This window comes from Scomber scombrus, chromosome 23 (genome assembly GCF_963691925.1).
Source record: "Scomber scombrus chromosome 23, fScoSco1.1, whole genome shotgun sequence".
NCBI lineage: Eukaryota > Metazoa > Chordata > Actinopteri > Scombriformes > Scombridae > Scomber > Scomber scombrus.
This window is the reverse complement of record NC_084992.1, coordinates 5,107,454-5,129,068: the sequence shown is the minus strand read 5'-3', so window position 1 is coordinate 5,129,068 and position 21,615 is coordinate 5,107,454. Positions and strand designations below refer to the sequence as shown.

At 37.0% G+C, this 21,615-nt stretch overlaps 2 protein-coding genes across 3 annotated transcripts; both read right to left on the bottom strand.

Moving 5' to 3' along the window:
• Positions 1–10,504: 10,504 nt before the first annotated feature.
• On the bottom strand, positions 10,505–14,034 carry LOC134005935 (butyrophilin-like protein 8). 2 transcript variants are annotated; one of them, XM_062444976.1, is made up of 4 exons: positions 13,858–14,034; positions 12,124–12,179; positions 11,522–11,881; positions 10,505–11,232 (listed from the first exon to the last, which is right to left on the bottom strand). In XM_062444976.1, exons 2-4 carry the CDS (start codon positions 12,170–12,172, stop codon positions 10,991–10,993), a joined length of 651 nt encoding a protein of 216 aa, XP_062300960.1. In that variant the 5' UTR covers positions 12,173–12,179; positions 13,858–14,034; the 3' UTR covers positions 10,505–10,990. The 2 variants fall into 2 exon arrangements, with proteins under 2 accessions (XP_062300960.1, XP_062300961.1); XM_062444977.1 differs by having other exon boundaries at positions 10,505–11,229.
• A 1,850-nt stretch (positions 14,035–15,884) lies between these two features.
• LOC134006316 (low affinity immunoglobulin gamma Fc region receptor II-a-like) lies at positions 15,885–20,411 on the bottom strand. The gene is made up of 6 exons (XM_062445402.1): positions 20,150–20,411; positions 19,219–19,461; positions 18,369–18,488; positions 18,211–18,226; positions 18,021–18,118; positions 15,885–15,946 (listed from the first exon to the last, which is right to left on the bottom strand). Exons 1-6 carry the CDS (start codon positions 20,409–20,411, stop codon positions 15,885–15,887), a joined length of 801 nt encoding a protein of 266 aa, XP_062301386.1.
• Positions 20,412–21,615: the final 1,204 nt, after the last annotated feature.

Genomic DNA, 21,615 nt, shown 5'->3' with positions numbered 1-21,615 from the left:
CACTGATAACATGCATTAAAAATGCTTTCTGAGTTTTACTGAATCATCTTACCAGTGATATTGAGGTGGCATCTGTCAGAGCTAACACCGTCATTTGTTTTAACTTCACATATGTACAGACCCGAGTCATCAGTCCTGAGTCTGGACACATGAAGTCTGATTCGTCCTTCTCTGAGAGCGTCTTTGTCACACTGAACTCGTCCTGCAAAATGTCCAACCTGAGACTCTGGGACCTCAACACCCTCATGTACATGATACAGGACTGAGGCACCGTTATTACCAGTCACCATGTAACAGTAGATGATCAGTGAGGTGGAGGAACTGTTAGGTTTGGTTGTAAACATCCATTCCAGTGTGATGTTGTGGTTCTCCTCTGCCTGATAGGAGGTCTGAGTCACTTTCACTACAAATGCTCCTGTTGAAGAGACAGAGAGGGAAAGTGTTTAAAATACACCAGTAAAAAGGTCATGCTTGATACCAATAATAAATACAATCTAAACAATAATTTAATATAGATCATCTTCCCAACTGTGATGAAGAGTTTTCTGTTTATGTTTTCATTGATATATTTTATAACTAAAGTCATCAAATCTTTTGACTTTTCTCTTTTTGGATGATGAAGTGAGGATGTAAACTAACCAGAGACACAGGAGGTCAGGCTGATGAGCAGAAGGATCCTGCAGATCATATTCTCCCTGTGAGAGGAGACAGAGGAGAGGAGTCATGAACACATGAGGTCAAAGTTCAGTCATCACAGGTGTGAGAAGGAAAATCTACAACATCAAACCTCGATTCTCATGTCAGAAAACAATGTGGAATACAACTACAGACACATTGGTCATTTGTATTGTAAATCTTTTTGTATTTCTGTCTTAAGATGGCATCAAGAATCTCCTTTTTCAACAGTAAAAATCTGTCACAGCAGCTAAACATTAAAGTGAAACTAACAAGTATTTACAAATATGCAGATTAAACCCAATATGACATGAGGTCTCACACTTCCAGCACAAGGAATATAATATGTTTACTTCAAACTTTGAGCATTTTAATAATGCTTCGTGTACTTATGCTAATAACAATGAAATAACCTTTATGTGGGTCAACAGAGTAGGTTATCTTCAAGATTGTGTGTACGAGAGAGCAATACATGAGTCATGAGATCAACTTCTGAATAGAAAGCTAGAATCACATCAAACTCCTAAGATCTTTTCTGAGTCTTGTTCATATTTTGAAAACTCAACTCTGAAGTAACTCCTTTCACTAAACAGCTGTGTTTTATGCATATAAACACCTACTTCTCTTCTTAAAACATGTTCAGTTGAAATCTAACAGAAAGGTGCGTTGCAGTGTGATTTGTATACTTCAATGACAGGGGAAATAATTGTATCTGAATGTTAGAATAAAGAATAAGACATTACATAATGATACACTAAATTGATTAACAAGGACAGTAATCATAAATCAAAAATAATTATTCTGTGACGTTCATTCTATTGGTATTTACATCTTTGCTGTCATCCAACTAGTGAACAATATGGAGTCAGATAAAAAACCTCCCTATATGATTAAGGAACTGAAGGCGGAAACTACCCACAGACAGAGAAAGTCAGAATGATGGTCTGCAGGATCCTGAACTGAGAAACGGAGATGCATCAAGCTTACAGCGCTTTAATTAAACATGTTTTGAGAGGAATCAAAGAAAAGGTAATCATACAAGGAGAAAATAATAAAACATAATGGTAAGAAAGGAATGATAATTCAAAACCAAAAGAAACTGATTAAATGATCACAAACCTTTCTGAATACATAGCGTGTTGGGGATAGTTGGGCTGAGTTCCCAGCATGTCTTGAGACAATGTGTTTACGGACATAAGTTAAAATAAATATGTTGTAAATCACCACATTGTTATCTGATACACAGTGATTACTGTTTCTTCACTTACCAATGTTTCTAGTAGTTTACATATTGCCATTATAGAAGAAGGCATGTTGTACCCATACAGTCTATGGTTGCACCATGACTAAAATTAGATGCACGGTCAATTAGACACCCACAGTATTTTTCTATATCACACAAAACCACTCACACAGGAAAATGTCAGATACAAAAATTATACCCCCTTAACTATAGCTCTATTTCACCCAGACCACACAACATTGAGGTGTTTCTGAAGTATAACAGTCACATGATATTCCTCTCAAATTTCCGCCCACTGTATCCCCGATATGACCGAGCTGGACTTCCTATAACTCAAGTGTAAGACTATGTGCTCTCCCAACATCTAAACAACCACACATACTATCTTAATGAGCATAAGATAGCACTGTGAACATGTATCATTTCATTTCATAAGAAAGAGTATACAGAAACCTGTCAGTGACTTCTGACTATGATGATGGACAGTGGTAGAAAGTAAAGATGTACATTAAGATAAACATTTTTGTGCAAGATTTTTACATTGATGTACTGGTACTTGTACTTAAGTAAATGTAAGGATATCAATTGTTCTTCCACCTCTGATGATGGGTTATTAATATGAACTGTTCATATGAAGTCTTACCTTTGCTGTTTGTTTAATTCCTTGATGAGAGTGAAGAAAGTCCCAAACTCAAAGTTCTCTAGTCCATCTTTAAATCCTGAAGAGCTCTCATTAATATGCGACAAACAGCCTATGCAGCCTACTGACAGATTTATTTGAGTCGTTCACAACACAACAAACTATTTTAGCCTTATTGCCAAAAGTGCACACATCAGCAGGGTTTAAACTGCTTTATTCTGTTTCTGTGAAGTGTTTCCAATTGGCTAAAGGGGGAGAGGGATTCTCCACCGCTGCTCTGATTGGACAGGAGCGCAATTGAGGGCGGTACTGACCACAGATCAATGTCCGCATATGTTTCAAGAAGATTACGACGGCGCGGTGGAAGGATTTAATGTTACCTTCCTGTTGGAATAATTGTACTGGTCTTTTTTTCTCTCTTTGGGTTGATTTCGTTCCGTCTTCTTCTGCTGACAATTTAAATGTAATAGATTACAGGAGGGGAGTGGGGTTTTCTCGAGCTGCATGTTAACTTCCTCATTTGAGCCTTTCAAAGTTAGAAACTCACTAAAAATAAAAGTAATACAAATCATTCTGTAGAAATCTTCAACACTGAACATCTGAGTGGAGTTTAACTCCAGAAAGTGTGTTTAGTCACTTTAATCGGGGGTGAGTCTGGGTTTTTACTTCTTGAAAAGAGCTCACTTGCGGCTTCACGTCTCTATTACATCTGTTTTATTTTTCTCTAAGCTCTTCCATTTTCAGCTCGAAATATTTTAATCTCCAGTTCTGTATTTTGTCCCCAGAAAATTAAAGCTGAATAAATATTTAAAATGTACTGCAGTAAATTATGAATTAATGGACTTCACTGAAAAGTTTCACATACAAGTTGTATGTGTACCTAGAGAACAGGAAGTGGTGTATGTTTCCTGTTCTCTAGGTACACATACAAAACCAAAGCATGGAAGACATACAGGTCTATATTTAGTGACAGTCACCTACTGGCAACATGAAGTAATAAGTGTCATTAGTTTTCTAATTACTCCTAGTGTGTTAAGCTCATGCACCTAAAATTGTCTCAGCTAAGATGTAAGACCTTGAGGAAGTTACAATGTGAAGCTCATGACCCTGCATCAAAAACCGCTGCCATGACAACAGTCTTAACCATAAAATACAATGCTGTTTTTGAGGGACAACAGATGTTTGAACAGTCACGAAACTCGACACACAAGTGGCAACAGATAACATCCTATATAGGTCTTTATCTTGGGTGTGGCAAAATGGCTCGACAGCGCCACCTTGAAAATGTCATAATTTAAGCCCCACCTACAAGATTGGTGTAGATAAAACACATAGCATATGTATCATGTCCAGATGCACAAAGCTTGCAATTTTAATTATGTTATATTTAGTATATTTTTTGTCCTCTTGTGCTCTGTGATACTTACCTTACATCTCTTATCTATCTGCAGGTATCAACTCAGAGATCTGAACTGCTGTCCTCTGAATCTGTTATTAAGAATGAAGACATAAGTAGTGTGTGTGTGTGTGTGTGTGTGTGTGTGTGTGTGTGTGTGTGTGTGTGTGTGTGTGTGTGTGTGTGTGTGTGTGTGTGTGTGTGTGTGTGTGTGTGTGTGTGTGTTGTATCCTATAGAAACAATTCCTTCCCTTGGGATCAAACTTCATATTGGATTTAATGTGCATATCTGTGTACATTTAATACTTTCACTTTCACTGTTGAAAAGAGATGTTTGGTACAGAAACAAAATATTTTTAAAATGTTAAATGTATTCAGAGATAATCTACAATTTACAGTGCAAATGACTACAATAGAAATGACTAATGTGTCTGTGCTTGTATTCCACATTGTTTCTGACATGAGAATTGAGGTTTGATGTTGTAGATTATATATTTATTGTATCATGTGTCACCCCAGACTATGTTTTAATTAATCTCCTGATAAGATTGAAAACATTGATGCAGCAGAAAAGAAGTCAGTTTTATTTATTGTTTCATATTGAAATAGTGAAATAAGGGACTGCAGCATCAATCATTTACATCATTATTACTAAACATTAAGACTTGTTGGTTCAACTGTTATCAATCATCAGTCTGACAGAGAATCCATCAGAATTATAAGGAAACCTCATCATTGTTATTATTATGTGTACATATTATAAATAAATCTATTCATATGAGAGAAGTTGTTGTGACTCTTCGTCTTTTTATATCAGAATCACCAAAGTTCTCAAGAACAACGTTCAGCAACAACAAAATAATGATAATAAACTTTATTGATACTCAAAACAGTTACAGAGTTCTTTACAAGCTGCATCGATGACAAGAATATAAAAAGATCTGGACAAGAGGTGTGTTCATGTATTTTGTATCAGTTTTTTAATTATGAAGAATAAAAAAGTCATTAAAATATTGAAAGCATTGAAAATAACAGCAATCAGAAACTAATGCTGACATTAGAAGAACTCAGAGAGATATTTAGGTTCTCATGTCAGTTTAAGAATAAAGTTTTTCATGAATGACTGAGTCAGAAACGTTACAGTCACTGCTGTTAATTGAACTTGTTTCTTATGACAGAAGAAGCTCTGAGACCAGAGAGTCATGCAATGAGGCCACAAAACTCAGCTGTAGTCAGAGGTGGATCAAGTATTCACATCCTTTACTTACAGGTGTGTGGTGGTGTGTTCATGTTGTTACCAGTAATTATCTGCTTTAATTATTAATATCAATGTTAAACAAGAAAATAGTGAAAAGTCTTTAAACTCAGTGCTAACATTAGCTGGTTAGCTGTTGATTACATGAAGTAAAGAAAGCTCACAAATATGTAGCCGCTGTTTTTTCAATATTCAGCTCTTGACTCTTTGTAAGAAAAATATCCTCATGTCCATCCCTTCATTAACATATCTTGTGTCTAATGTATTAAATAAATATGATTCAATATGTAAATCTATTACTGTATATACCACTCCAGCATACTGAAAATAATAATAAAGTAAAGTGTGATTTGTTGTAACTTGACTAAAACATACAGAAGAGTTGGAGATCAAGTTTGTGACTAAAAGTGCAGAAACATGTAACTTATTTGTGGAAACAAGCCGAATAGTTTGTTTAATGTTTATTTGTATTATAATTTTCAACTTTTCAAGCTTCAACACTCTGGACTTCAGAGTCGGCTGCTGAACAGCACAAACATCAAACTCAGGAGGCAAAAACTACACACACATACTGCAGATATTTATTTAGACTATAACTTTACAGTATCTTGTTGATCTCTCTTATTGATGACTCGTCTATGACAAGTTTCAAGTGTCTTCAAGCTGTAAAATCGGTGAGAGGTAGGAGAACACACTCATGAGGAGAACTCAAACTATAACCATTTGGTGTCTCCTGACACACCAAACAGACACTTCTCTGATCAAAGCTGCGACTGTGAGGATGAAGTCAACCACACCTGAGCAGAGAAGAAGATAACTGACAGTAACTAACATCTGTGAGTCTGTCTTCACATGAATTATCTTGTTGGATTCAGATTGTAAGAAATGAACCAGGATCTGAAAATCTGTCCCTGCTGCCAGATGTTCATTCACATCTGGAGCAGTTTGGATGGGGGTCACATGTTTAAACACTCAAAGCTGCTTTTAAATATTTTGTTTTCATTTTGGAGATGTGTGATAAAGTTTCACTTTTTATAGCAACATCACTCACAGTCTAACCACAGACTATACCACTGGTGATATTTATATGTTCATCAGTGATCAAAGGTCATCGGTGCTGACCTGCCTGTCTTTTAGGAACTGTTCATCTCCAGAGTCAGAAAACAGGCAGAGAAAATCTCTGCAGACCTTTCACACCCTGAACTCAACCTGTTGCAACTTTGCCCAACTGAGAGACGCTTCAGAACGCTGTTCACCAAAACCAGCAGACACAGGAGCAGCTTCTTCTCCATCACTTTAACACTCTTTGAGAGGAAACAGAGATGCATCAACACAAACACACACAGCACTTTAATTAAATGTGTTTTGAGAAGAAACTCTTTGCTCTGCTTGGCAAAGAGTGCAATTGACCAACCACACACATTGGTATATAAACCTACTGTATGAACCTATCAATGTCCGCATATGATTCAAAAAGACTACGATGTCGCTGTGGAAGGATTTAATGTTACTTTCGTGTTGGAACTTCACTGGCACTGGTTTATTTCATTTTTTGGGTCGATTTTCTGCTTAATGTTTAATTTGCAAAAGGTTAGTGGAGGGCAGTGAGTTTTTTCTGGAGCTGCACGTCAACTTTCTCATTTGAGCCTTTCAAAGTTATAAACTCACTGTACTGAGGTCTGCAGCAGCTGAAGCTGGAAAGCCGCTGAGACTCCTAATAATAATAATAATAATAATAATAATAATAATAATAATAATAATAATAATAATAATAACAATAATAATAATAATAATAATAATTATTATTATTATTATTATTATTATTATAATAAAACAACAGCTACAATATGGAAGGAGTGGGCGGATGCAGCTGCTCATATAATGTGATATCATAACAAAAGGGAACTGATGTAGGTTTCATATCTCTGCAAAAAACCACAGTGTTTCTGCAATGTGATTTTCAACCACTTCTCTGTTTATTCTTAACACGTCTCACAATTTCCACTTCAGCAGCTCTGACACTTTTGTTATGACAGTTCATTTCTGTCCTCTCGTGCACTGTGACACTTACCTTACCTCTCTTCTTTATCTGCAGCTCATCAACTCAGAGCTGCTGTCTTCTGAATCTGTAATTGATTTAGAATGAAGACATTAAAGGTAATGAGTGTGTGTTTTATATTTATAATTCAATCCTGTTATTTATAAACCAACAAGGTGAACTAAACTAAACAGTCTGTTCTTGATCACCACTTTGACCGGTGTATTAAAATTCACTCTGAAACGAGTCATTCTGCATCATGACTAGTTTCTACAGATGCAACAACTTTGAGACTTATTATCACTCAGTAACATCTGAGTCTCTGTAATCAGTGTAGTAGATTTTAGAGACCTGGTTTTACATGTGAGCATATGCATTCTTCTTAGATTCTTTAAAAGACCGAAATGGGAAAATGGTGAAGGATGACCTCATTGACAGCAGATCAAAAAAGCAGAGAAACAGAACTGGCAAACCACAAACATTTGACATTTGGTGTACAGGGGAACTTCTGCTCTGGCCAAATTATAAGTGGTTTATTGTATGGATTTGTTTCACTTTCATCGTTGAAAAGAGGTATTTGGCGCAATCTTGTGACGGAGATAGATAACTGCTCTTGAGAAACATTTTAAAAAACGTTACATGTATTCAGAGATAATCTAAACTACAATAGTTTAGACTAATGTGTCTGTGGTTGCAGTCAGTTGCTGATTTTTCTCTGCACATCCAACCCAACCTCTGACCTTTTCAGCTGAGAGAACCCAGCAGAATGAGAGAGTGAGAGAGGAGATCAACATCTAATCAGACTCATCAAGACTAACAAGGTGTGTCTGGAGGATTCTCTTTATTTAAGAGGATTGAAAGATTGAAAACATTGATGCAGCAGAAAAGAAGTCAGTTTTATTTATTGTTTCATATTTAAATAATGAAATAAGCTATGCAGCATTAATCATTAACAACAGTATTACCAAACATTAAGACTTGTTTCAACTGTTATCAATCATCAGTCTGACAGAGAATCCATCAGAATTATAAGGAAACTGTATCATTGTTATTATTATGTGTACGTATTGTAAATAAATCTATTTATATGAGAGAAGTTGTTGTGACTCTTCTGTGCGTCTTTTGATATCAGAATCACCAAAGTTCTCAAGAACAACTTTCAGCAACAACAAAATAATGATAATAAACTTTATTGATACTCAAAATAGTTACAGAGTTCTTTACAAGCTGCATCGATGACAAGAATATAAAAAGATCTGGACAAAAGGTGTGTTCATGTAATTTACAGTTTTTTAATCGTAAAGAATAAAAAAGTCATTCAAATATTGAAATCAGTGAGAGGTAGGAGAACACACTGATGAGGAGAACTCACACTGTAACCATTTGGTGTCTCCTGACACACCAAACAGACACTTCTCTGATAAAAGCTGTGACTGTGAGGATGAAGTCATCCACACCTGAGCAGAGAAGAAGATAACTTACAGTGATTAACATCTGTGAGTCTGTCTTCACATGAATTATCTTTTTTTCATTTCAGCCATTTGGATTCAGATTGTGAGAAATGAGCCAGGATCTGTCCCTGCTAACAGGTGACTGTTAAAGATCAGAGGAGGCAGAACATGTGACATTAAGACATTTCAGTGGGAATCTGTCATTTGACACTGAAGCTTGTTAAATGATTAACTGCAGATTTCACTTTTGCTGAAACATCACAACACAACACAACACTCAAAGCTGCTTTTAAATATTTTGTTTTCATTTTTGAAATGTGTGATAAAGTTTAATTTTTATAGCAACATCACTCACAGTCTAACTACATTCACAGGTGATATCTAGACGTTCATCAGTGATCAAAGGTCCTCGGTGCTGACCTGCCCGCCTTTTATTACCTGTACACCTTCAGAGTCAGAAAGCAGGCAGAGAAAATCATTGTGGACCTTTCAAACTCTCAACTCAACCTGTTCCAACTTCTCCCCACTAGGTGTCGCTTCAGAGCCCTGTTCACTAAAACCAGCAGACACAGGAGCAGTTTCTTCTCCCTCACCGTCACACTTATAAACTGACTATAGCACAGTGCAATAATCCTGGAAGACTAACTCCCTCATTAAGTCTGTATAAAATATCCTCTTAGTGAAATGAAATGAAAGTTTTTAGCTTTTGAGACCTGAACTTGTTGAAATACACTTTGATTCTACAGCTGCACAGCTGCGATGTTCAGTTCAGACAGGAAGTATTTGGACAGTCACACGTTTGTTCTTCAGGCTCTAGATACTACATTAAAGTGCAGAGTCTCAGTTTTAATTTGAGTAGGTTTACATTAATATTGAAAGAGATGTGTGGGATATTTCAGTATTTACACACATGGTACTAAAAGTTTAAGGGTTCAAAAGTAAATGGACACTTTCTTGGGTGTCATTTCAATGTTAGATCAGCACATAAGAGCTCACAGGTGAAGTTGTCTGTCAGTATGAAGCGTAATCAGGGCAAAGCAGCTTTATTTATATAGTGCATTTCAAACACAGGGGCAACTCAATATGCTTTACATAAAATTAAAAAAATATATTTATATATAAAATATATACCCTATATAACAACATAGATGATTTAACAGTAATAATTGTGTAGAGGCAAAAGCTCTGCTCTGTGTGGTGAAAGGACAAGAAATGTACAAACTCACTAATAACACTGAGAGCAATCTCAGATTTAAGGAATTTATTACAGAATATCAGAATCAAATTATGCATACAACCCAAAACAGCTTTCATGCAATACAGACAGACTACTCGGCCGAAGTAGGGTGCAGCTCTCACAGTCTCAAGACTCATGAGAAGACTGGACACTGTTGAGTAGAAATCTCCGACTTCAATAGTAGATTGATGACGAAAGGATCCTGCATCTGGTCACGTACACAGTCCAATGTTCGTTTGCACAGACAGTTCAACTCTGTTCACTGTCCTCAGGTGTCTGGGTTTCAGCTTGCTTTCTGGGTTCAAGCTATTTACTTAACCAGTTCATTCAAACATACTTTGTCCTAGCTGTCTCAAATTGAGGAGCCTTTATGACCGTGCAGTGAGTCAAGAATAAAGATGTGTACATTTCCTCATCAGTGATCAAGAGAAGACTTCATGACCAGAACTTCAGAGGGTTCGGCACAAGATGCAAACTGCTGGTAAGACTTAAAAACAGAAACATACAAGTCTTTTGTTTTATAGTTATTAATATGTCTGAACGTAGTGGTTTAATAAACTGAAGTGTTTCACATCTTGTTGAAAGCTAAAACAATTCAGTTTGAACAACAAATACACTTACAGTTTAATAACATGGTTACAATTCAAAAGAAATCGTAACCTTGCCAACAAGATGGACAAAAAGACACAAAAGAGACATAACAACTTCTCTCATAAAAAACTAATTCATTTACAATATGTAAACATTATAAACTGTACATCAGGAAAGACATTTCATTATTAAATTAGATTTGATATTTTACAAATTAAATAAATTATGTTACTATTTTGTGCCAAACATAAAGAACTATCACTGATACTGAAGCATTATTTACCCTTATTATTTACATCCACTTTGATAGAAAAGGGTGATACTTCAGACAGAGTCCTGTTAGTCCTGATGGGTGTAAATGGATGTTGATCTCCTCTCTCACACTCTCATCGTGTTTCTCAGGCTCAAAACATCAGAAGTCAGGTTGGATGTGCAGAGAAAATCAGTGATGAGAAATGTAACTGTCACAACACCATAGTCATTGTGGTCTGTTCATTTTTACTTGAATTAGCTGAGTAGGAACGTGATCTAAAACTAAGTCCTGTCTTATCAGAATATTTAGTTAAACAAAGTCTGAAGGCCAAGCAGAGTCCAGCACAGACGGCGAGTCCAGCTGCTGTCAGTCCAACGTAGAGGCCGATCCTTCCCTGACTCTCTGGTTGTGGTCTCTCAGTAGGTTTCTGAGGTTCTGGCTGATCAACAGCTGCTGTAAAGGACAGAAGAAGAAGAATAATTGTACTTGTATTCCACAAATTAAGTTATCCCAACATTCAACTCTCCTACTACAGTGTTACACTTCACACTGTTCATGTCCAAAATTAAACTCTGGACTGTTTGGGTTTGAACCTGGTGATGTTTGTGTCCACATACAGCATATTTTTAACAACACAGTGACTGCTGAGTGCAACCACACTCATTAAGTTTAGCAGTCCAGTCTGTACATCACTGATAACATGCATTAAAAAGGCTTTCTGAGTTTTAATTAATCATCTTACCAGTGACATTGAGGAGGCATCTGTCAGAGCTCACACCATAATCTGTTTTCACATCACACGTGTACAGACCCGAGTCATCCGTCCTGAGTCTGGACACATGAAGTCTGATTCGTCCTTCTCTGAGAGCGTCTTTGTCACTCTGAATTCGTCCTGCAAACTGTTCATCCTGAGACTCTGGGACCTCATCACCCTCATGTACATGATACAGGACTGGGTCATTGTGATCAATGAACATTTCACAGTAGATATTCAGTGAGGTGGAGGAACTGTCAGGTTTGGTTGTAAACATCCATTCCAGTGTGATGTTGTGGTTCTCCTCTGCCTGATAGGAGGTCTGTGTCACTTTCACTTCAAATGTTCCTGTTGAGGAGACAGAGAGGGAAACTGTTTAAAAATACACCAGTAAAAAGGTCATGCTTGATACCAATAATAAATACAATCTAAGCAATAATTGAATATAAATCATCTTCTCAGCTGTGATGAAGAGTTTCTACTGGCTTTAATAGTTCTGTTGATGTTTTCACTGATATATTTTACAACTAAAGTCATCAAATCTTTTGACTTTTCTCTTTTTGGATGATGAAGTGAGGATGTAAACTAACCAGAGACACAGGAGGTCAGGCTGATGAGCAGAAGGATCCTGCAGATCATCTTCTCCCTGTGAGAGGAGACAGAGGAGAGGAGTCATGAACACATGAGGTCAAAGTTCAGTCATCACAGGTGTGAGAAGGAAAATCTACAACATCAAACCTTGATTCTCATGTCAGAAACAATGTGGACTACAACTACACATTAGTCATTTCTATTGTAAAGAATTTTATCCCTGAATACATTCAGCATTTAAAAATCTTCAGTTTTCACAAATGCAGTCAAGTATTTTTGTCTCATGAATATATATCTATTGCATCTGGATGTTAGAATAAAATGCAAAACATAACATAGTAATACATAAAATGTTTTATTGAGGACTGTAAATATATATTAAATAAAATAACATACAATGCTGTTTTCTACCTCTATTGTTAACAAAAGATTTGCAGGTGAAGCTGACAGAAACACAAAGACACAAAGGAAATCATACAATGAGAAAATAATAAAAACACAAATAAGTGAATGATAATGTAAAACCAAAAGAAACTGATTTAATTATCACAAAACTTTCTGGATACATATTGTAGTGTGTTGGAGATATAGATAGATGTGTTTACAGACATACATTAAAATAAATATGTTGTAAATCACCACAGACGTTATCTGATACACAGTGATTAGTGCTGCTGTTCTTCTACAATTTTTCTTGTATTTTGCATAAAAACGAGGGGTCTGGGGGGTCCTCTGCCAGAAAAATGTTTTCGGTTTGAATCTTTAGGGACTATGGTGATACAAAATCCAGGAAATAATTAAGTTGGTCATAATGCTATATTATAGTACAGCTCTACTTCATGACTATAACGCTATCATAACAGTAAGAAGTGGAAAAACAGGAGGATCAGTCCCTCAACAATGTAAGATCAGGTTCCCTTAAATTTCCCGTCATCATTGCAGCTATACTGAATGACAGCAGCTTCTAAAGATGTATTAGAATTGGCTGTTTTGAGAGTGGGCAGACGAGGTTCCTGCATGGGGGAGAGTCCCCGTCCCCAGTGGAAATTACGCCCCAGGCCGTAAAAGGGCATGTAGAAGTGTTAATATGTTTAATGTAAAGTCACAACTACATATGGCGTGATATGGGTGTTCTCAATAATTCATTCTGAAACCAGACGCGGCGACATTCAAAAGGCACGACGTGAGCATTACCGCCGTGATGTTAACCGAAAATACAAAAAAAAAAAAAGAAAACCGTTGCAGGAAATGTAATTGCTCAACTGTGAATAATCATTACTCATTTTATGGTACACCCTTCTTGAGTTTCCATCATCGGAAGAACTCGATATGTTATAACAAATACCGACATGACTCATAAAGTTACACTCATCTGTCTGCTTTCATTTTAATCCTGGACACGTTCACAGACCGGGTCCAATCCAGTTTACGATCTCAGTTTAGTGTACAATACATAACAAAATAGTAGGCTATACGTTTTATTTCACCCAAAGTTTGATTCGATTATAGTTAAAAAAGTGTTTAAAATGTGAGTTGTTTCTGTCCTCAGGCTATAATGATGCACAGTGGTGGAAAGTAGAGTAACATTAACATGAGATATTTCCCACAAGACTTTAACTTGTAACGGAGAATTGTGTACATTGATGTACTGGTACTTTTACTTAAGTAAATGTAAGGATATGAACAGTTCTTCCCCTGATGATGGTTTGTAAAATGTCCATATGAAGTCTTACCATTGCTGTTTGTTTCATTCCCTGATGAGACTGAAGAAAGTCCAGAGCTTGAAGTTCTCTTGTTCATCGTTTAATCCTGAAGAGCTCTCATTAATATGTGGCTAAAATCTGTTTTGACAGATCTGTTAAACTCATTCACAACAGAATTTACTGCTTCAGTGTTAATTCTGCATTTTTCCCAAATATGAACAGTCTCTTTAACAAGCCTGCCTTAATTCATTCTTTTGACCATGCAGGGCCAAGACCCGCCCTACTCTGCCTGTGATTGGCTTACCCTGATATGTAAATGAGGGTGTTGAGGTCTCAGAGTCTCAGGACGAACAGTTTTCAGGCTGAAGTGCAGTCAAACAAGTGAGTAAATAAATTCAACACATTAAAATATCTTCACAAGTACAAACAAGGAGAAGAAAAGCTACAAATGTTGAATTTATTCATAAAAGTTCTCATCAAAGAACATTTATCTGTTAACTTTATGTCTTTATGATCCAAACACTGACATCTAAATGAAGAGTTTCTATTAAAAGTGATGTTGTTGGTCAAACATCTGATCCAACGAAGGGAAAGCTGAATGTTTCTCATCATGTAGGAAATATAGGTTTCAGTCACATGTTCACATTTGTTTGGCACATGAGATTGTGAGAGAATTCCAAAAAGAAAAATAACAGACATTACACATGAAAAACAGTATAAACTAACTTTTCTGAAATCATTTATTGTGCTTAATGAATCTAATAATTAACACTGTTTTCTTTTTCCTGCATTACAAAAGCATGTATAACTGTAACATGTATTCTCAACATTTCAGTTACTCATAGGTTAAATATGAAGCTGCACTATGAACATACATTTGATAAACAACATGAAGTAAAAGTATGTCACAACAACAATAGCTTCAAATAATATTCTGCTAATACAGATTTTGCTTTCTCTTCCATGTAGCCTACAGATCGCTGGTAATGGAACTCATGTTTTTCAGGGTTCAATTCCCTGAAGTGTCCTTGCTTATTGTTGTGGCAACAACATGAGGTCCAATATTATTTTCCTTCAATTTACTGCATTGAACAACTGTTGTTAACTTTCATAACACTGGTTTCTACTTCATGCAATAACATCATGATCTATTTCGGCTTCTGAAGAAGGAAAACATTTATATAATGGCACAAAATGAATGCAATACTATCTTATTGGGTTCATACCATAGACTGTATATAAAATGGTTGACGTAACATCCGTGATGTCACCCATTGGTTTGTGGACTGCTGCTTGGAAGCGAAAAGTTTCGGATCAGGGCAGAGCCATCTTGAACATGCCGGGTAAAATAAAAACACGGATTCTATTTATATGGGCATCAGGAGGAGCAAGAGGCGCCCTCCTGAACCTGTGAACCAATCAACCTGTCAATCACGACGTAGCCACGCCCTAATGCATACCCTGCTTTATCGTCACATATAAAATCAGGGAGGCCAAAATGTCCCAAATGAACATCATACTGCATTGAAGAAGGCTTTAAAGTAGCGATTGAGACCATAAACACATTTTGAAAACGTTTACTGAGGTTATAAATCAAGTGAGAAGTTGGTGAATTCTCCATTGACTTGTATAGAGGCGGAAGTCCTTTTGACACCAAAACGGTCGCCCCCTGGTGGCCTTTTGATAGAATGCAGTTTTAAGTTACTTCGGCGTTGGCCTCATTTCAGAGGACCGGAACTCCGCGCCTGGTTCATACACATATGTTTCTTTGTTCTATTTTCAGTTTAACAGCTACAGTTTCTTCTATCTATATGTGTATTATATGGAATACAAAAATGTACAGTATATACATATTTACTGAGAGGTTTTACTATTCTCCATTACTACATAATTTACAAAGAGCCCACACTGTACTGCAGTTAAACATCCTTGCCCCAGGCGGAGGTTTGAATTGATAACCTTCTGTTCAAAAGATGTGCAGATAGACGCTGGAAAGGTACGATTATGATTCACTTGTCTCACTTAAAGTCTCACATAGAAGTCCCACCTTTCAGCTCTCAACGTTGCCGATTGGTTCGTTTCAGATTCTGACTTTGTGCTCCAGAGTTGACATAAACATCTAAAAACAAACCAAGAGCACAGATCAGTATGCAGAGTTATTTACAGTCTGTCTGTCTCATAGATATAACTGTTAAATTCACTATGAGATATTCAGAGACATCTATCCTGTGGTAGGTGTGCATGTGGTGCAGGACTGTCATGACTCTGCTAATGTTAACAGCCTGATCAAATAACTTTTATGATTTATACATTTTAAACACTGACCAAAACCAAGAATTTGAATGTATGAAACCAGTCTGAGATATCACCCAGCCCGAGTGTACATATTTACAAATTTGTCAACACATTCTCAAGTATTGATACTCTTGTAAATCTGAATACACATTTGTGGATTAATGCACACATTCACACATATCCATATTTAGAAATCCTTTTACACATTATTAATAAAGACAGTTTTGCAACCAAAATAATGAAGCGTGAAACTGTGAAAAGGATATTTGTTGGTTTTGTTTTGTGAATTATTTTCACTTAAATGATGCAATTGTTGCGTTTCAGACTGCTCCATGTTAAGGTGTATACTCTACCGTTTTCAGGGTCTTCAGAGCCTCTGATTGATTCATAGACACAAACATCACCTGTGAGTAAAAGACTGGTGAGAATCAAATGAATCATTTTTAATTGCATGATACCAATCAAACATCACTTTTATAACAAATATCCTCATGTTTCTTTTCTTATTTTTTTTAAATTTAATTTTAATGGTGTGGATAAGTGTAACAACAGGGAATCTTAGATGTTTTGGAGTCTTTAGTTTCTTAGTAGACATTGATGCTTAATAAATCACGACCAAGACTACAAAGTCCTAACACCATAATGGTGATAATATTTTTGGAATCTAGTCAAAAGTCTAATAGTTTTGGGTCAATAACAACAATTTAAAACCATGTTCTAGTCTGATCTTTTGTGCATGTGGTAGAAGAAACAGGTTATGTGACAAATCTTTGAGACTGTTCCTCAAACTGATCCATTGGTTTATTTACTGAGATCAACAACAGGTTGCTGTCTTATGTATTGTTACTGTAAGAGCGAAAATGTATATTTGAATGTGTTTATGTATTTGCTTTGGCTGCACACGTTCTGTCACATACGTTGACTGACACATGGGTGTGGTTTCCTTTTGTTTTACGAGTTCATTTGGGTGGTGGCGTGAGTTAAACAAAGGGTGTTAGAAGGGCTCTGATATTTTCTGTTGACTGTCATCGTCGTCACTACATTATCACATCGTATCACATCAGGTATTGTTTAATAATTATAATGCAACAACTGCTTGTCAGTCTTTTTTGTTGTTTTTCAATCAATAAACAGTATTAAACTTCATCTGAACCTCAGTATGGACTTGTGTGGACACGTTACTGATACAAGCCTATTAAGTCTCTCATTGACTTTTGGTTAACCCTCCTGTTGTCTTCGAGTCAAGGAAGGACGGGAGGATGGAAGGGAGGAAGGGAGGGAGGAAGGAAGAAGGAAGGAAAGAAGGGAGGAAGGGAGGGAGGGAGGAAGGAAAGGAGGGAGGGAGGGAGGGAGGGAGGGAGGAAGGAAGGAAGGAAGGAAGGAAGGAAGGAAGGAAGGAAGGAAGGAAGGAGGAAGGAAGGAAGGTGAGGGAGGGAGGGAAGAAGGAAGGAGGGAGGGAGGGAGAAAGGAAAACAGGAAGGGAGGAAGGAAGGAAAGAAGGACAGATGAAAGAAGGAAGGGAGGAACGTAGGGGAGGAAAGAAAGAGAGAAGGAGAGAGGGAGGAAAGAAGGAAGGGAGGAAGGATGGGAAGGATGGAAAGGAAGGAAAGGAAGGAAGGAAGGAAGGAAGGAATGAGGAAAGTAAAGAAGGAGGGAGGGAGGAAGGAAGGACAGAAGGAAGGAAGAAAGGGGGGATGGAGGAAGGAAGGAAGGAAGGAAGGAAGGGAGGAAAGAGAGATGAAGGAAAGAAAGAAGGAGGGAGGAAGGACAGACGGAAGGACGGAAAGAAGGAACAGACGGGGTCAATTTGACCCGGGAGGACGACACGAAGGTTAATATTCATTCAAACCAATTGACCTGAATCTAGAAAAGGAGTAATAGAAATGTAGTAGACTGACCATGGAGAAGAGAGGAGTATACATGATCTGGAGTTTCATTCAGGTTGACCATGTTATGTGCGGCAGAGTCCTGATTGGTTCTCTCAGACTGGATTGGCCTAAAATATTTTAACAAATACAATGAATTTAAGATGTTACATTGAAGGTACTGCTGTTACATTCAAAACAGAGAGGAGAGTTTTGTACGAACCTGATAGAGTGTGAATCTGTGAAAAGGATATTTGTTTTTTACATGGTTTTGTTTTTTAAATTACTTTTTAGTTATTCCACATCATGACATCAGAATACAGCTTTGTATTTGAATAATTAAATCATAAAACACTTAAATTCAGAAGGAAAAGGTCTCACCTTTGGATCGACTGTAGAAATACAACAGGAGCAAAACAATAATAAATACAACTCCACAAACCGGCCCAACAATTAATGGTATAAGAGATGAAGAGTCTTCAGGCCTGGACACTGGCACTGCTATAATAGATAATAAATGACAACTAGTTATACGTTTAATTCACTTGTATAACACTTTTCTTAAACTGAATTGACAAAGTCTTTAACCCTCCTGTTGTCCTCCCGGGTCAAATTGACCCCATCTCTTTTGACTGTTCCTTCTTTCCTTCCTTCCTTCCTTCTTTCCTTCCTTCCTCCCTCTTTCTTTAATTTTTCCTTCGTTCTTCCCCTCCTTCCCACTTTCTTTGCTCCCTCTCCCTTCCATACTTCCTTCCTTCCTTCCTTCCTTCCTTCCTTCCTTCCTTCCTTCCTTCCTTCCCTCCTTACTCCTTTCCTTCCTTCCTTCCTTCCTTCCTTCCTTCTTTATTCCTTCCTTCCTTCTTTCCTACTTTACTTCCTTCCTTCCATCCTTCCTCCTTTCCTTCCTTCCTTCCTTCTTTCCTCCCTACCTTCTTTCCTCACTTCCTTCCTTCCTACCTTCCTTCCTCCTTTCCTTCCTCCCTACCTCCTTACTCCTTTCCTTCCTCATTCCTTCCTTCCTTCCTTCCTTCCTTCCTTCCTCCTGTCCTTCTTTGACCTGAGGACAACAGGAGGGTTAAGCAGTATTATATTTCATTTACATTTGTATTAAGATGGATCATTATTGAAAGGGTCCTGATGTACAGTGTAAGACAAGTTAGTCCAATATGTTAAATCAGCTGAAACGCAACCTATAAACTTTCATTTCTGATTGACCACATTTCCTACTCACCCTGAACTGACATCCAACTCTGCGGTGATTCATCTCCTGAGTATTTACACTTGTAGAAGCCTTCGTCTGACTTTGACACTGCTGAGATATTCAGCTCTCCTCTGGTATCATTTTGGATAAGTTTGTCATTTTGATAGTAAGACACGTTGTAAAGTAGTTCTCCTGTGCTCAGTTTGCAGCCAAGAATAACAGAATCTCCCTCAGCCACAGGATGCACAGGGCTCACCAGGATAATATCCACATCTGTAAAACAGTCAAAGAATAAGAAGTTAAAATCAGAGATCAGCTGATGACCTTTAGAACAAGATTATATAAAACTATAAGAAGAGATCACACATATACATTTAATTTTCTCCAACTAATATATCTCAAAGAATCAGTGTAGCTGAACAAAGACCCAACATTTGAGCTTTATTACACACGTGTCTTGTAACTGTAAATATAGCTATAGCTAGTTCGCTCTGGAGCAGGTACACATGAAAGAAACAGTGGATGGCTATTGTCAAAAAAACACCTCAAACTAAATCAGTGTTTTAATTTAATCATCAAGAATAAAGAAAGGTCTTGTTGCACACCAAAACAGCTGTTAACCAAGCCCATTTGAATCTATTAAATATTGATTTAGAATTTTTATCTAAATATGAAGAAACTTTAATTTGTTTCATGGCTGAGTTTTTTGTTGAGAGGCAAGCCCTTTACTAATTTAAATGATATTGAATGGACTGTTTTTTGTAAAAATTACTACAATCTTAAGCAATAATAATTTAACAGGCTTTTAGTTTATGTTAAAAAAAACAATACAACATATTTTTTCTATCAAAAGGGTAAAGTATATAACTTTTTGGTCTACACAGGAAGTGTACTTAGTGACACCATGTTGAAAATAATTTAAATACAAGATGAAAATAAAATATATGTAATGAAAACATACACTGTCTAGTGATGTTGACTGCATTGCTGAACTCTCCTGATCCAGACTCACACCAGTACACTGCATGTCTCTGCCGTGATCTGTAGATTCTGCATGTGGATCCAGTCATGGACCTCCAGTCATAACAGTCTGACCTGTATAACAAGTAGCGGTCCTCAGGAAAGGTCCTCACTCTCCACTCAGTAAAGCTTCCTTCACAGCTCAGTGAGACAGAGTCAGAATGGAAATGCTGAACTCTGTCAGGACTCACTTTGAGAGTCATTGCTGAATGAACATCTGAAAAACATGTAAAGAAAAACAGAGATACTAAATAAAAAAATATCACAATGGAAATAATTCTCTTTTTTGTACTTTTAACACTATTTATCGTGAGAATGAAAACATCTGAATCATATAAACGGTGCATCAGGTGCTGTGTTTAGGTGAAACTGAGTGTTAAGAACATACAGAGCATATGGACTGACAGTGGAGACAGGAAGTGTGCTACAGAGTGGTTTGAGCTGTTTTACGGATGTTTTGACTATTTTTTCTCATCTGCCTGAGTTTTCTCAGGTTTCTAGTTGTTTCTGCATTTTGTCCATTTACCTGCTTTGTTGCCTGCTGACTTTTCTGGTTTTTAATTATTAGATTTTGACTGTTTTGTTTGTCTATAAGTTGCCTGATGAACAGATAGTCTCATTTAACCACACCCGTCCAACTGCTGTGTCAGTAAAAGTAATCAGTATTGTCTGTAAGATGATCTCAGATATCCAAAGTGTTCATTGCAAAGAGGAGAGTTTGGTTTCAACAAGTAAAATACTAATATGTCAGTTTTTGGTGCTTTAATGCTTTCAGATCAACTGAAGATAAAAAGAAGGAAATCCAACTCAGTCCAGTATGTAAAATATTTCAACATCAACATTATGTTTGGTGAGTGTGTTGAATTGAAATCTAGACTTGATGGAGAAATGTCATAGGTTCACCACAATCAATAACCGGATAATTACATCACAAGTGTGTCTTGACAGAAGGAGACAAAAACAAACAAACTCACCTCCAGACCAAACAAACCCATGTTTGCTGTATCTAGTGTAATACACTGGGTCTCCTCTTCCAGCTCTACACGTATATCCTGCTGTGTGTGTCGGCCCATGAATGATGTAGGAATCCTTTTCAGTCCCTTTGATGCTACCAGGTAGCAGCTCATAGATGTAATAAAGGTGCCTATATACTTTGGGAACAGCCTTATACCAGTAAAACCTCCATCCTGCAGATGGATGTTCAACCTCACAGCTCAGAGTCACTGAGTCTCCAGGACTCAGCCATGATGGAGACACAGTGAAGACAGCTGCAGGTCGATCTGTTGGAAAGTGATTTTCTCAGAATGAAAACATGTTATGATAAAACTTTAGTCTCTAGACAGCAAATATATCTGATCTAAAGTGGTATCATTTTATCTATTATAGATATTTTATTTTGCATGTAAA